We start from the raw sequence: 16938 nt of genomic DNA on the forward strand, positions 1-16938 counted from the left end.
TACAATACTAGACGGTATATTTTGGATTATAGTGTATCTATGTGTATGTAGTTGTGTTTGGATAGTGATAATATATATATATATATATATATATATATATATATATATATATATATATATATACTATGTTCAAAACACGATTAATATAACATTGTAGTTCGTGCTCCATATCTAAAATTTTATTACATTAGTGTTTGCTACGAATACAAAATCGGCAAAAATTTATTAATACTTTTTAAAAGATAAGACTTGTTTAAAAGGAAACTATTTTCCTCTCTTTAAGATAAAACAATAGCAATATTTAAGCATCAGTTGATATTTTCAATTTTAATTCGATTAATTTAAAAGTGTAAAATACTTATTATTTTTTATCAAATTTTGATTCGGATAATTCTAATTCAAGTTATTAAATTAATTTTACATGTTTAAAACGAAACAAAGTAGAAATTGATTTTCTATTTAAACAAAGAAATACTATTTTTTTAATTTTTTTGTCTCTTGCATGATTTTTTAAGGAAACGTCAATTAGAATTAGAATTTAACTAATTTACCTTATTCATTATTTGATCTCCATTTGATTTTTATTTTTTTCGGCATTAATCACTTTTCATATTTATTAGAGTAAAAATAAAAATGAAAAAGTAATTAAGTTCTATAATTAAATTCTATCTTATTTTAACATATAAATATTTTAAGTATATTTATTTTAGTAAACATAACAAATAAATGACATGGCGGAATAGCAAATACAACAGTTCAATATTTAGATTAGATCTCAGACTAATATAAAAAAAATTATATGGTTTGGCTACTTAACCTTTTGAAGAAAAGCAATAATATGAGGTCCATATTTTTTGTTGTACAATAATTTCATTTGCTCTCACTAATGGGTTGATACGCATGTGGCAATGAATCCATCATTATTGACTTAATGGGATACTTTGGAAATTACATGAATATTGTTTGATTTTTTAATATGGGATACACTTTTTTTTTTGACATTATTTGTTTTTTTAATATGGGGTTCACTTTTTTTTTATATATATATTGCTTGATTTTGTTAATTTGGGGTCCACTTTTTTTTCGTGAGTTTGGAGATGGTGGGTTCCACTTTATTTTTATTTTTTTTATATTGCTTGGTGTTTAGTATGGGGCTCACCTTTTATTTTTACGTTCTCTGTTTTATTTCTATTATATTGTTCTGCAAGATTAAAAAACCACCACCAATACCTTAATTAGGTCTGAGATAATCCTTTGTTCCATAGTCCTCGAAAAAAAAAATTAAGATGAATATTTCACATTTTACTAATATTTTCATATATGTTTTTGTAATGCTATGAACTCTAGTAACTGCTAAAGTTTCATCCACGGCAGCTCTAGGCACTTAACTAGCACTTGTTGCTTTCTATTTGAACATAATTATGATATCTGAAAATTAATTAAGTGCAAAATTATATAGTAATGGAACAAATTAGGAGCTCCAGGACACATATCACACCAACATCTTAAACAGCAAAATGGGGATGTTTTAAGAATACTGCAAAGAAAGCTAGAAGATTTTCTTTAGGAAATAATTAGTAGTATTATAGCTCTGTTTGTTTGTACAATTTTATTTAAATATAGCATTTTACAATCAAATCACAGCACACCAACTTCTGTTTTCTTCTTTCACTGTTTTATTTTTCTTTTCCCTACAAATAAAATAGTGTATATCCATGTCTGCTACTTGTTTTGATCAATCTTTACATTTCATCTCTGGACTGGTTTTCCACTAATCTGAAAAGGGCATTTCATCCGGCTGCTAACTTCTACGCCTTCCTTTTGTCGAGAGTTCAACTTCTACGCGCTTAATTTCATCTTTCAACTCCTTTAAACCAGCCTTCCCAGATTGATCCGCGCTTGAGGTTTTGTTATCGCTTATCAGGTCAACTAGATGCTTCAGGCACAGGAGGTATTCAGCTTTTACTCCAGGAGCATCAGACAATGACTTCTCAGTAACAAACTGCACAAGCAACAAAGAATAAAAGTATTACTAGAATATACTTCGTATATCTTACGTCCACTAGAAGTAAAGAAATACTTGACACGAGATTCCAAAAATAGTTGTACACTAGTAAATCAGAAAGGTGCACGTCCCTTACTAATGTCTTAATTAGATGTAGAGTAACTGGGATTGATATATTCTGTCAATAAGTCATGCATATGGTGGACAGTTTGGAGAGAGGAATGAGAGATGTTTTGAGGATAGATTTAACTCCATACAGAAAGTTAAATGGACTTGTATTAGTATATCCTTTTATTTTTAGTGTAAAGGGGAATAGAGATAGCTGATATTTGAGGTTATTTGTAATTATCATTGCTCCTTTAGTGGTTCTCCGTGAGGTCTCCAGCATATCCTTAATGTTTGAGGAATACAACATTACCAGTTTCAAAAAAATTCTCAGACTTCACTTTTCGAGTATTTCAAGATCTTGACTACTTTTTTGTGGGAACCATCTTGAACAGAGTGTTACAATTTTATAATTTCTACATATATGTTCTGTTTTGCTTTTTGGAAAAAGAAAAAAATAGAACATTATATGCCCAAAATCAACCATGTCATGGTTTGCACAAATAAGCATTGACATATTTTTTTTTTTGATTGAGCACCGGGTGTCCGGGTCTCTTTGAGCCCCGACTAATCCCGGGGGTGCACAGGCCCTCGGCAAGGAGTTTCCCGCAAGTGCACAATTTGCACAAATAAGCATTGACATATATGCTGCCTCAATCATGCGAGATGCTATTGTGACATCTAATTTTCAATTGGAGAGCCTGGCCAGGTCAGAAGTCTTTGTACTTTGCTTTTTCTGTCTTCTAGAGTAATAAAATATATTAGCAGTCTCAGAAACTTGTAAATTTATCTATTTAAAGCACACCAGCTATTACCTTAACAATATAGTAGTCATTCAAAGGAGATCCCGACTTGCCCCAAGGAAAATATACCCAGAGATAGAAACAGAAGTTCCTCAATTACGCTATCCTTAGGATTTTGTATTTGGTGTATTCTAAGCTCTCATGTAGTGCAAGAACCAAGAAGAAAAGGTAATAACAAGTCAAGCCACAAGATCATGATAACAAACTCAAATAAGCACCCATACTTCTAAATAACAATTGGAAACTTGCTGACGATATAAAACTAAACTTGTCAATGTTCTCATACCTCCTTATATGCAGAAAGGCATTCACGAAGAGCACTCTCAGCCTCAGAGTTATAAGGATCCTGTTTCAGTAGAAGGTGCAATCAAAAATCAGTTTCATCATGTTTGAAACATCCAGATAAACAAAAAGGATTGTCAATGAAAGACAACAAGATAACATCCCACCTTTGATTCTTCAAGCTCCGACTTTGTCATCTCCAACAATGAAAGAGCATTAAGTGATTGCAACTGCAGGCAAATGCACAAAAAAGCTAATTTAAAGACGAGAATTTTAATTAAAAAGGGCCATAATGATCAGTCAGTTAAGCCACAGTACAGAGGCAGAAAGGGATGAACACATTCTCCAAATTCTAGGAATTTCAGTAGATGCCTGGGCATTTATTCAAAAAAAACACTAAACATCAGTCCTCTGTTACGATTCCTAGTTAGAGCAATGCGGTCTTAAGAGGTCGGCAGGACCTCATGGGTGAGGAGATCTAATTGATATCCCCCAAATATAGCAGGAAAACCCAAGTAAAACTATCTATTTAGCCCCTCTAGAAATTCAGAATTCAATTCAGTGACGCTTCTAAAGCTAAAGCTACTAAGTTAACAAATTATACTGTGTTGAGTTGATTAGTCCTTTTGCAAATACTTCATTTTCCATGATATAGTGAAACTCCAAATCTCAAATCCCCTACCCAGCACCCGAGCAATGGCCCCGCTTTTCTCCCTTGGAGACTTTTCACCTCAACCTAATGATTGGAGGTGAAAAGTCTTTACTACTAGGCTATCCCTCCCTTATACTCTTTTTGCAAATAGTGGGGGCAAGATACTACTGAAATCAACACCAGTAATAGAAATACCAGACAATGAAGAAAACCTACATCACGTACATATCACATAGAATAACACCAAATAAGTTGGTTCTATTTAAAAGAACACCAAAATAGTTGAAAAAGGTCTCTACTATATCCTCTTTTAGAGAGGGTAACAAGCTTGAATATTAAACTTCATTTACACGTGAAAGGAAGGAAGGCTACATATTATACTGACCATTCCATACCAAACCGAATAACTAAAAGTTCCTAGCAGCACACCCGGGTCACTAACTCAAAAGACAGCAAAATTTGAATAAATCCAGAGTAACCTTTATTTGCCCATTCAAATAGGTTGTGGGACCCTTTTTTGTCAAATTGTTCTTATGCTTTAATATAACTCCGCCTGTGTGAGCTTGCTCACATTGCCGGTCCCAAGCCCGGATAAAGGAGGAGGGTTGCCGAGGGTCAATCGGAAACAGCCTCCCTACCCAGGTAGGGGTAAGGCTGCGTACATCTTACCCTCCCCAGACCCCACTATTGTGGGATTACACTGGGTAGTGACCAGACCAGTTCTTATGCTTTAATGCTTCATTCAGTTAAAGTCCGGAGTGGAAAGCCTAATCCAGCGAACAAATAACTGCAGTGACAAAGAACTGTTGTCCAGTGGTCAAAGAGGTTCTCTTATGTCCTGAAGGTTTAGGGTTTGAAACGCTACTGACACGTTGTTTGCGTTAGAGACTTAGAAAACCTAAATAATTGAATATTAGATTGAGACGAGTTTAGATGTGCCAGTGCGACACAGATACTGGGGATTCATATAGCCGACCTAACAAGCTTGAGTTGAGGCGTAGTTGTTGTATTGGATTAAATGAATATGTCGATCTAAATGTTTGTCAATGAATAGGACACTGATGCGTGTTTTTCCCATTTATGGGAAAGAAACTCTAAATGATTTTATTGCATATTTGTTCAATTTTAACATCTTAAACAAATATTGGTTGAATTGCTTAAATAACGCAGAAGTTAGCAGAGGACAACAATAAATTGGCTATTTCACTTCACAAAAAATCAATGATGGGAACTGACCAGGATCACCAGTGCTGATTGCCTGCTCCTTACTGTTGTCAGAGATGCTCCATGAGACTGTTTATTTCCTTTCTCCTTCGTGAAAGGCACCAGGTTTTTCTGAGCCACTCTACAATCAACAATTATGAAAAACAATAGACTATACAATCAACAATTATGAAAAACAACAGAATAAGGAAAGTTGTCATGGTGTGACCAATATTGATAATGTACAAGCTTGTGGGACCGTCTGCAAAGGAATGCTTATAGTGCCTCCTTTGGAAAAGGGTTTTTGAAGTTTTTTTTGGACAAAAATGTGTTGGCATGGTTGCAAATCTTCTTTTGGAGATTGTAAGTGTAAAACTAGTCAATTTCGCTTGGGATTAAAGTGTAGTAAGCTCATATGATGCACTCAAAAGAACAGGTACTCCATTTTTTATAAAATTTAAGCATAATATATGTTAAATCTCAAAAACAGAAAAGCAAATCTTAAAGAATACTAACAAAGCAAGGGATGTTTCAAAATTGAACTTTGACAAAAACAATTAATTACTCAAGAGATGATATTAACATCAAAATTATTTAACAGACAAATAAAACAACAACAACATACCCAGTCAAATCCCACAAGTAGGGGTCTGGGGAGGGTAGAGTGTATGCAGACCTTACCCCTAACTTGGAAGATAGGGAGGTTATTTCCGAACGACCCTCGGCTCAACACCTAAGGTAAGACTAAAAAGTACCTTATTGACTTTCTTAAAAGATCTTTTGCCATATCAAGTTCAGCCCTTGCTTGATAAACATTACTCTTGTGGAGCTTGTTGGAGTCGAGCATTTTTACTCTAGCAATATGTAGCAAATTGGCAGCAATCTATCAAAAAAGAAGGAAATAAGGGAAATCACATATAATTCATATTAGTAAATCAACAGATAATATAGTCATCTTTAATTGCTTGTATAATGTCGTGGATTTAGAGGGAAAAACCTGAATGTGGTCTTCAGGGAGTAAAGCTCGTCGAGCTTCAAGACACCTGCTCCAATGATTATATCATGCCATGCTTGATCAGAATTACGACTGGCAAAATGGTTTAAAAAGCAAATAACCATCCAATCCGACCCATTAGACATTAGTTGGATAACTACTTTTTAGAAATGGATCAAACATGGATATTACCCATATTATCCACTAAAAATAGTTAGGTGAGAACACAAGCTAAAAGCCAAAATAAGCATGGACTCGCAGAAACCAAGAACTCATGAACAATAACAAGCTGACAAATGGGTATTGATAATATGGATATCCATATTATCCATCTGGATATCATATCCTTATTATCTGTCGGTTAACCCATTTTTATCCGTGTTAAATATGGGCGGGTCGGATATTTTATTCGTTTTTATTAACCCGTTTTCAGCCCGCCCATATCCGATCCGACCCGCTCGTTTGCCACTCCTAATCAGACTCTTAAAGGCATCCACCATACGCAGTAATTAATTAGGGTACATGATTAACCTCTCTAAAAGCTCTTGAGCTTCTTTCAAGTTTCCTAGCGACTGAAGGGTCAACGCCAGGCGTTCAGCTGCAATTACAGTTTCTAAGGAAGTCCACCCCTGTAAGATATGAGTAACAACATATGAGAAAAATGAGTGGATACAGAGCAACAAGGTCTGGAAACACAGAATAATTTCAGAAGAAAGAAAGGCAAAAATTATCCTATTAGAGTTCCATGATTTTGGTTAATTCTAGAGGCTTTAAACAGAAAGAAACGCAATTATAACCAGAATACTTGCTAGAGATCCGGTCATTTCAATTTTGTCTTATCAGCATAAGCATCTTCAGACAGGAAAACTTGGAAGGAAGGTATGGCATGAGGTAAAATTTGAAGACACAGTTTTGCCTTTGAGTAATTAAATCTGAATATCTTTCTCGGCATTTTGGATAAGATCGCGAGTAATTAAATCTGAAAGCAGTAAGATATGTTTGAATTGTGATCATGATATTTTACCAAGCAAAAGGAATTTGTTAGCTTAAGCAGCTTTGACAATTGCTGACAACTGAAAACTAGAAGGGACTCAAGCTTTTAAATTGGCAGCTAATGTTGGTTAAAGGATAACTTAATTTTTTATTTACAATTTTAACATCTATCATTATTTACAATGTTAACCCCAAGGGTTGCAGCCCTGTCCCGAACCCTGCTAACGCGGGATGCCTTGTGCACCCGGCTGCCCCTTCAAAAAAAAAAAATTAAAATCATAAAACAAAGTTGAATCAGTAATATGCATGTTAAACTACCAATTTAAAAATGAAGATGTCAGCACTCCAAAAAAGGATAATACGAACTGAACTATAACTTCAGGTAAGCAGCAGATTGGAACAATGAAAGTTATTCCAGGAAATAAAGAGAGGTTGGTAGACCTTTGCTAACTCCATTATATGCAGGATCTTCCTCAGCACATTCTCAGCCTCTTCGAGCCGGTCAGATTTAATATATATCTATACAGGAGAGTAGATTGTAAGCCAACTGTAGCAAGTAACTCAGCATTTTGTGACGGACAAAAAGCAAGCAGATATGTTACAGTTACACATCTTGATTTGAGCAGTAGCTATGATATGATTAAAGGACGAAAAAAGTGATATCAATTGCCTAAAGAAAAGCAACATAGGCAGATGTCTAGGAACCCCAATTATAGAAAACCAGGTCATTTTCAATGTGTTTTCCCCTTATGTACAGAATGACAACTTTATTTTCAAAAAAAAAAACTTAGTGTTTACATGTAACATGCTTCTCCTTTGATCCGCTAAGATGCAAGCTGTTGAATTAACTAACAGAATACAAGAAGAACATTCACGGATTCAGTTGACATTCCTTACATAGATCAACACTTATCCACATTGCGGAGATAGTTAAGACCGGAGCTAATACTCAAGTATTAAAACTATAACAGGCTAACAGATCAGCTACCTGAGCAAAAAGTTGAAGTGTACCTGGGGTATGTTTTGAAAGAGTGTACTTGCATTATCAGGAAACAGAAGGAAAATATCTAGCTTATGTTACCAGGTCATTTTGCGCTATTTATGCTTGAATAAGTCTTTTCCAGGATAATTACATGCAAAGCTGTTAGGACATACTCAGATAGCAGCATTTGATCAATCTTCTGTAGTATCCTTTTCTTGTCCACCACAAAAGTAAGATAAAGCTTAAGTCTCAATCACACAGAATCAACCCATAATTTTGTTTGGTAAAAGAAATAGTGCTCCAGTCCTTCGTACGGGACAACCGTAAGCTGGATGAACTATACCAGCGAGAGTAACCTCAATGGTTTTGCCTAAGTTGCTCAGACTCGGTTACGAGTATCCGATATGGGTGCGGATCTAAAGGTTGGATTCTTCATCACATAAATTTTAAGGTTCGGGGGTATGGATCTGAGTGCGTATACGGGTGCTGGGATACTGCCAATTAATATATATTATGACATATAAAAGCATATATCTCGATTAATTAAAGCGGAACCAAAAACCAATAAATTTAATCATTTATAAAAACCTAAGATGTCTCGTTAATAGCAAAACATTCTCATACTTCATCTAACAATAAGTCAATAACTAGAACTATATATATATATATATATACCAAATATCCGATCAATTTATACTTCTCGGTCATAGACATAATCAAAGCACCCAAGGTAAATTGACCAAATCCGGTGTGGATCCCACACCCATGTCGTGTCAACATGGGTGCAGCAAGGATTTTTAAAAGTCCATGCAACATAGGTTTTTGCTCTATGCACAAGCAACATTTGCATAACCTTGGCACAGGTGCCAAAAAGCATGGACACACAACCTCAGCTAGTTGACGCATCCTCTTGGTACAAATCATTGATTCACCTTGACCTCCATCCTGCAATGGTAAACAAAATTGTAAGAACACAAACACAAATCATGCTATTATAGAAAACCCACAATCAGCATGTGTAACAAATTTAGGGACCTCCAAAATCCGAATAGAATCGCGAACCAGAGCCTCTGAATCCTTGTATTTCCCCTGAAGATACAGCACCTGGGAGTGGAGTGGGATTCTTGTCAGTCAAAGTAATGACAGACTACATAAGAAACGACTTCCCATCAGCACTAGAAACTAAGTGCACCATATTATCAAAATTTACTTCTATTCTATCTATATTTTCAATTTTTGATGAAGTCTATCCACATTTTCAATTTAGCCAAAAGCATATAAATGTAGATATTAACCACTAAATAACTAGGGTGACCGAAAGGGAAAAGCTTCAAAAAAGAATTAAGTGAAGGAAAGGAAACATAAAACATATATACAGAGGGGGAAAAATCAACCATTAAATGTCAAATGCACTAGCCAAAAGCTTTAGGTACATAACAGATTTTAAATAGAATGAGAAATTAAAGATAAAACAAAACTTGAACGAATGAAGAAGAAGTGGAGCAGAAAGAGTGGAATTACTGTCCCCAGATGATACATGGTGTCAGCATAGTCTGAATGAGCCTCCCCTAAGACACGCCTCTTTATCTACAAGGTTAAGTGGTGAAAGAAAGAAATTTAGGAATTTAATAGCAACAATAGAAGTAAATACATTGCAGGTCCTGGTAATAATCACATACCTTTAAAGCACGCTGCCATGTTAATAGTACGGATGCACAAGAAAAGAAAACAATATCAGTAATTGATACAAAAGGGCACTTGAAAATTTTGTAAAAGATAGCCAATTGCTATATAAAAGTTATACTTTAGATTAATAAACCACAACAGAGAGATATACACCAGCTTAAGAAATAATACAACGATGTCATGAAAATCTCTGTGATGTCATAAAAGTTTACGAATGAGAATAGGGAAAGAAAATAAGCGTCTGAATATGTTTGCCTTCTTACCTCATAGACACCACGAGCTTGTTCCAGTTTTCTTTGCATAAGATAGAATTGGCCTAGATTGTGAAGGGCTGCCGCAACTCTACGACACAAAAGCAAGCATATAAGGGAAAGAAATAATCAACTTTCAAGCAAGTAAATCAAAGATGCTGATAGATGAACTAACGAAGTAACTATCACTCTATAATAAATCCGTAGCCTTGGAGATTAACTATGATATATCTTCAAACAAGACTTGTATAGGGGCAATGCATTTCCTAACTAGCATAATGATGCTCTAACAAGAGTAGATCGATCATTATGCAGCTAATGGAACATGTTTCATATCGATCATTATCCCAAAATGATTGTTATATAAATACAGATATTAAGATGTATGTGAAGTTAAGATTAGACAAGATTAGAAATGATCACATCCAAAAAGGATCAAGTAGCACAAATTTAAGATAAATTAAGAGGTCACACGAGATGGTTTGGCCATGTCCTAAATAGACCTCCAGATTCATTGATCAGAAGTGTGACAATATGATGACCAAAGGTGATAAAAAGAGGTTAGGTAGACCTAAACTCACATGGAGCAAAGATGCTTTCAAAGATGTATAAACTCTCAGAATCAATTTGGACTTAACTAAGAAGACAACATTATGAAGGCACGGGATCCATATAGACGATATCAACTAATAGGGATTTTAATTAAACAAGTGTTTGTGCGAGATAAGTGTGAAATCTCGAGAACTCCTTATTTTTCTAAAAAGACAAATAACTTAGGAATGGAATGAAATGGACTTTAATAGAGCAAAATTGACACACAAAATTCATATAACTGACCCAACCACTTCAGGATTGAGGCTTAGTTCTGCTTTATCAAAAGTCATTTCAATACCTACCGTACATCGTCTTGTCCAAATGATTCCTCAAGTATATTGATTGCTTCCAAGTACATAGGTTCTGCTTTATTAAACGCCTTTTCGACTCTATACAGCTCTGCCTGTCAAAAAAAATAGAGCCAATAACCTTTCTAATAAGACTAATCAGTCAAGCGGAAAATGAGTTTCATGAAAAAATGTTATTTAAAATTACGTGTACTCACTCCATCCTGTTTCATGCGGCATACTTTTAATATAAGAAATTCAAAGTATAGGACATTTTGTACACATGTGACTACTACACTGTCATTAAAATCATCTAAAATTCAACCTTCTCCATGTAATACGATCTTAAAATTGGAGTCTTCATAAGAAATGAGAATCAGCACATCTCCAAGAACCAAATTTTTTAAAAGTGTGTGCATTATTCATTGACTTCCTTGGCATGTACGAAATTAAATGATCACCCTCCAAAGTAACTTACGTGCAAAATGCATCTTGAAGACTATCACTTCCCAAATCACTAGTGCTTGGTGATTCAATAAATACTCAGCCATAGCATTAGAATTAATTTTGAAAAATAGCGTTAAAAGCATAAGATTGTGTTTTTTTTTTTTAATATGGTAAATCATTCTATTAATAGCCCGAAGTACAAAAAGCATCTAATAGTGGACCTACCAGATTATTGTATGCAGATGCAACATGTGGGTCCCTATCTCCGAAACCCTCTTTAGCTTCTTGCAATGCAGACAGGAACAGTTTTTCAGCTTCCTCAAGTTTTCCCTGGTTGAATAGAATTACTACTGCAAGTTTAGACCGTGTGAACATAAAATTGAATTGTAAAGATAAATCAGTGACAACATAGGAGGCTTGCATGCCTGTAAAAACAAATCCCTTCCACTGTCTGTAAAAACTCTCCATTTGGATGTGTGTATATTGGATACCACAGACCCATCCTCAATTTTGCGCAAGCCACTTATTTCAACATCAATTCCAGTAGGTGCTGGAGTAGAAACCTCTTCTGCCAAGGCAGGACTGACATTTACTCCAAGGATTACGGCTGCAGCAGGAAACGACAGTTAATGCTTTATCAAAATAGGTCTGACGGCATGTTACCATTGTACGTGGCTTTAAAAAACAGCAATTTGAAAGAGATAGGTTAGCGTGTTTGGCCAAGCTTGGGAAGCTAAAAGTGCTCATTTTACAAAGTTGAGGTTTTCGAGAAAAAATAGGTGTTTTCGAGCAGTAACAGAAGCTGTTTTTTAGAAGCTAAAAAAAAGTACAGTTTTTTCCCAAAAGCACTTTCTGAACATTGGCCAAGCACAAAGAACTGCTCAAATATTGGCAAAAGTGTTAGCCAAACACAAACTATTACTCTCCAAAAGTCCTTTTTCAAAAAGCAATTTCAAAATAAGCAAGTTTTAGAAGCTTGGCGACACAAGCTAGAAAGCACTGAAAATTCTCCATGCAAATTTATGCTGTGCCAACAGAGAACGTTCTTTCTGCTATATAAGAACAACACTCACATAGATTGGAACTTGTAGGAAAAATCAGAAGCAACAACTTCAGAAATGAGATACATTGGTAACCCAAACCATCTCCATATCACTAATAAATACTACAAATACACACATTTGCGAACTAAATTTACTAAAGAAACAGCTAAAGACCTTTCAAATGTATGAAAAAAAGGTCAAGAGCAAAGAACTGCAAAACATCATTCAAGCAGACCAGCCATGAGCCAACACACATGCATATACCAAAAACTTGAATTATAGTGTCACATATGAGGATCCTTACTTTAAGACGTATTAGAATATCGAATCAAAGTGCAGAAATTAACGGCCAGCAAAGTAAGGCTCTTAATACATGAAAAGGGCAGTAAAAATAAGGAAATTTTGTGGTATAACAGGATTGACATTTATAAAAAATGGATCTCTGAAACTCTGTACCATCCTCAACTCTATCTCAGCATATTGAAGAAGAATGCATCGTTTGTAATCTAAGTAAAGCAGACATTAGTTCTTAATAACAAGCTCTACTTTATATATGTAGAGAAGCTTGCCAAAGTAAAGAAAAATAAGGAGACAGGCAAGGCACTGGTTCGAGCCGTGGAAGCCACTAATGATTGCGTTAGGGAAGGTTGTCTACATCACAGATCACACTCCTTGGGGTGCGGCCCTTCCCTGGACCCTGCTAACGTGAGATGCTTTGTGCACCGGACAGCCCTTTTTACAGATCAGTAGCAAATAGATAACAAAACCATGAACATTTGGGGGGAGAAAAGCAAAAAGGGCTGTCAATTTGTTTGCTTATTAGCAATTCAATATGGATGCTTATCAATATTGCCTCTGCTACGCTGTTTGATGATATAGGATAACAGGTGGTCTTTCTTGCTAAAAGAATTTTGTATTTGATATAGCTGACTATTGTTGTTTAGAAAACATTAATATGCTACAAGCTAAAAAATAAACATACAACATCAACAAACAAATGGATTACCCCATAAGAGTAGTGAATACCAGCTGGTCCAAACAGAAAAATCCATCGAAATGAGTCTGAATAGTACCCTCCAGAACCAAGCTGATTGGAAAATCTACATTTTCCTGCCAAAAAAGGAAAATGCCGGCTGATGAACAAAATGTTGGAAATACAAAATAGCACATAGCAGCATTGAATATTATGGCTCAAAAAACCGCATAATCAGCCCAGATACAAATCTTGACCATTGAACACCATTTCATATTACAAAAAAAAAAAAAAGGTCGACTATTTATTCTGATGAATGGAAAGTGGGTTCTTAATAAAAGTATCAACAAAATCATGGAAATACAAAATAGCACATAACATCATTGAGTAGCTCAAAAAGCTGCATAATTAACCCAGATACAAATCTTGATCATTTGAATACAAAACAAACTCGACTTTATTCTCAGTAAAAGAAAATGGGTTCCTTATAAAGAACTCTGAATACATAAAAATTCAAAATTTACCAGCATCATTGAATACTGTAGCTCAAAAAGCTGCATAATTAGCCCAGATGCAAATCTTGATCATTGAACACAATTTAATATGATGAAAAGAAACCAACTTTATTGTCATTAATAGAAAGTGGTTTATTTAAAAGGACTCTGAATACATAAAAATTCAAAATTTACCATTATCATTGAATACTATAGCTCAAAAAACTGCATAACTAGCCCAGATGCAAATCTTGATCATGTGAACACAATTTAATATGAAAAAAAAAAATCTGCTATTTATTCTGATGAATAAAAAATGGTTATTTATAAAAATGTCAGCTGATTAACAAAATGATTTAAATACCAAAAAAACTCATAGTAACATTGAAAATTGTAGCTTAAAAAGCTGCATAATTAGCCCAAATGCAAATCTTGATCATTTGAACACAATTTAATATGAAAAAAAGAAATCTAAAATTTATTCTGATGAATAAAAAGTGGGTTCTTTATAAAATGTCAGCTGATTAACAAAACAAAACAAAAAATAGTATCATTGAATATTGTAGCTCAAAAAGCTGCATAATTAGCCAAATGCAAATCTTGATCATTGAACACAATTTAATATTAAAAAAAAAAATCTACTATTTATTCTGATGAATAAAAAGTGGGTTCTTTATAAAATTGTCAGCTGATAAACAAAATGATGGAAAAAACACACACACACAAATAGTATCATTGAATATTGTAGCTTAAAAAGCTGCATAATTAGCCCAAATACAAATCTTGATCATTGAACACAATTTAATCTAAAAAAAAAAAACTACAATTTATTATGATAAATAAAAAGTGGGGTCTTCATAAAAATGTCAGCTGATTAACAAAAAAAAAAAAAAAACACACACACACACACAAACATACACACATAGTATCATTGAATGTTGTAGCTTAATAAGCTGTATAATTAACCCAAATGCAAATCTTGATCATGTCAACACAATTTAATACTATAAAAAATCGAATCTTTAATATATAAAATTAAAAAATTTACCAGTATTAGATAGTAAAATTGGGTAATTTCTTTGACGTGAAGTAGTAGTAATTGATTGAGCTGAAAACCGAAACCTTCTGAGCAAATTAGCAGATGCTTTACGGGAAAACATCATTTGACTAATCGAAATTGAATTATACAAACTTGAAATTACAGAAAGATTAATGATATTTTTATGAATTTATTTTGGTATTTGAAATTGTATTTCTCCTAAAACCCTAAACCCTATGATTTGGAAGCGGGTCGGGTTGGACGGTCCGGTGGGTATCCTATAGCCACGTGGCACGTTAAGTAACGGTTCATAAAAAATAAAAATAAAAGGTGTTTTGTTTTTGTGGATTTCCTCAAGGGAAAAAATGAATATCTATATATTTGAGAAAAGGATCCAAATGTTAATTACTCTCTCCATTTTAAATAAATGGTATTTTAAGCTTTTCATTTTGTTTCAAGATAAGAGGTGTTATTGGATTTCAAGAAAAAATTGATCTTATACTTACTATCCTTATTTACATAATCAAGAATCATTAAGTATTTTTTCTAGAAAAGAGGTAATTTAGAAAGATGTAAAATTTGATTAGGGATAAATTAGTAAAAATGCTCCTAATTTTCTAAGAGTAAGCAATTTCTTGAGGGGTGTGCATAAAATAAAAACACCACTTATTATAAAACAAATGAAGTATAATTATCTTATGTTATTTCAGCACGTTGGAGTTTCGTTATCATCGAGGACATATATGAGACAATTTAAGGCTACTCCATCGGTCCATTTTTACTTGGAGTAAATATCTCAAAAGGACATCCAACTACGAAGAATTGTGTATCAAGGTCGTTCAACTTTCTTTTGTATCAATAAAATTATTCAACTTAACGCTTTTCTCCTATGAAATCACTCAATCAGATTTGTCATTAAAAAATCTTACAAGGAAAAATAAACTAATTTTTATGTCATATAGACATGGACTCCATAAATAAAACAGTATTAAAGAAGACTCATATCTTACGTCCTACCCACATCTTAAATAAGAAACGTTCCGGCACAAAAAAAAAAATTGTGATGTCAAGCGAGACAGATGAATATAGCTAAAAGAATAATACGTAGTACATTACTCATTGTCATTGATGCTTGAAAAGTTCAAATTTATTTTCATACCAACTTGTCAAGCAAAGTGCACATGCTCATCAATTCTTGAACATTTAATTTAGATTCTGAATATTTAATTTTCATGTAAAAATAAGATAAACAATTTATGATTTCACACAAAATATTATGTTGACTCTCATAAATCAAATTTCGTTACTCATCTTCGTCTAAGGGATCAATAAATATTTTAATATTTCAATAGTATCTTTTATGAACACAAGGTCATGTGATGCCCGCAAATACAAAAAGAAAAGAAAGGAAATTGTCTCTAGGTTCATAGTCCACTAGTTAAATCTAAATTCAGGGGAGCACCTTTATTCTCTTATGATAACTCTTTTACTTGGCATTGTTTGTTCTACTATTCAATTCTTTTTCTGTTTTGAATTGCAGCATTTGTCGTCTTTGCGGACGTTGAATCTCAGCTTCTCTAAAAGGCTACAAACACCATATTTCACAAGGATGTCAAATTTGGAGTATTTGTACCTGAAATGGTGTGATACTCTTGAAGAGGTTCGCCATTAGATTTGAATGGTTGTGAAGACCTTAAGAGGTTTCCATGTGTTAACATGCATTCTCTAGAATATCTAAATATAAAGTGTTGAAATTTAATTTCAGTTACTGTATTAATTTTATTTTTAGCATAAAAGTTGATTATACTTAAGATGAATGTACTTTTGAATTTTAAATATTTATTGATATGATATGATTTAACTAAGAAGCCACCTCATTCAAAAAAAAATCTAGCAAGATTTGATCTCATCCTAAGCTTGTATGTTGTGGGATGGAAGTAATACTTGTTGAACACAAGGGGTATATTATTCACGACTATTTTCTAGATCTAGAATAATTCAAAAGCTTTTAGACATTATTTCCAGATTTAACACTTTGTTTTCTCCATGCTATAATACACTTTTTTTAAAGAGACAAATATTTATCTCTTTTGGCTACGATTTTC

At 33.8% G+C, this 16938-nt stretch overlaps 1 protein-coding gene across 2 annotated transcripts; it reads right to left on the reverse strand.

Moving 5' to 3' along the window:
- Positions 1–1557: 1557 nt before the first annotated feature.
- LOC132613990 (uncharacterized) lies at positions 1558–15079 on the reverse strand. 2 transcript variants are annotated; one of them, XM_060328317.1, is made up of 18 exons: positions 14843–15079; positions 13354–13437; positions 11710–11891; positions 11510–11614; positions 10853–10953; positions 9969–10047; positions 9699–9710; positions 9541–9606; positions 9055–9123; positions 8908–8964; positions 7479–7556; positions 6576–6673; positions 6048–6093; positions 5806–5933; positions 5084–5192; positions 3363–3425; positions 3200–3259; positions 1558–2002 (listed from the first exon to the last, which is right to left on the reverse strand). In XM_060328317.1, exons 1-18 carry the CDS (start codon positions 14955–14957, stop codon positions 1802–1804), a joined length of 1653 nt encoding a protein of 550 aa, XP_060184300.1. In that variant the 5' UTR covers positions 14958–15079; the 3' UTR covers positions 1558–1801. The 2 variants fall into 2 exon arrangements, with proteins under 2 accessions (XP_060184300.1, XP_060184301.1); XM_060328318.1 differs by having other exon boundaries at positions 13334–13437; positions 14843–14982.
- Positions 15080–16938: the final 1859 nt, after the last annotated feature.

This window comes from Lycium barbarum, chromosome 10 (assembly GCF_019175385.1).
Source record: "Lycium barbarum isolate Lr01 chromosome 10, ASM1917538v2, whole genome shotgun sequence".
Taxonomy (NCBI): Eukaryota; Viridiplantae; Streptophyta; class Magnoliopsida; order Solanales; family Solanaceae; genus Lycium; species Lycium barbarum.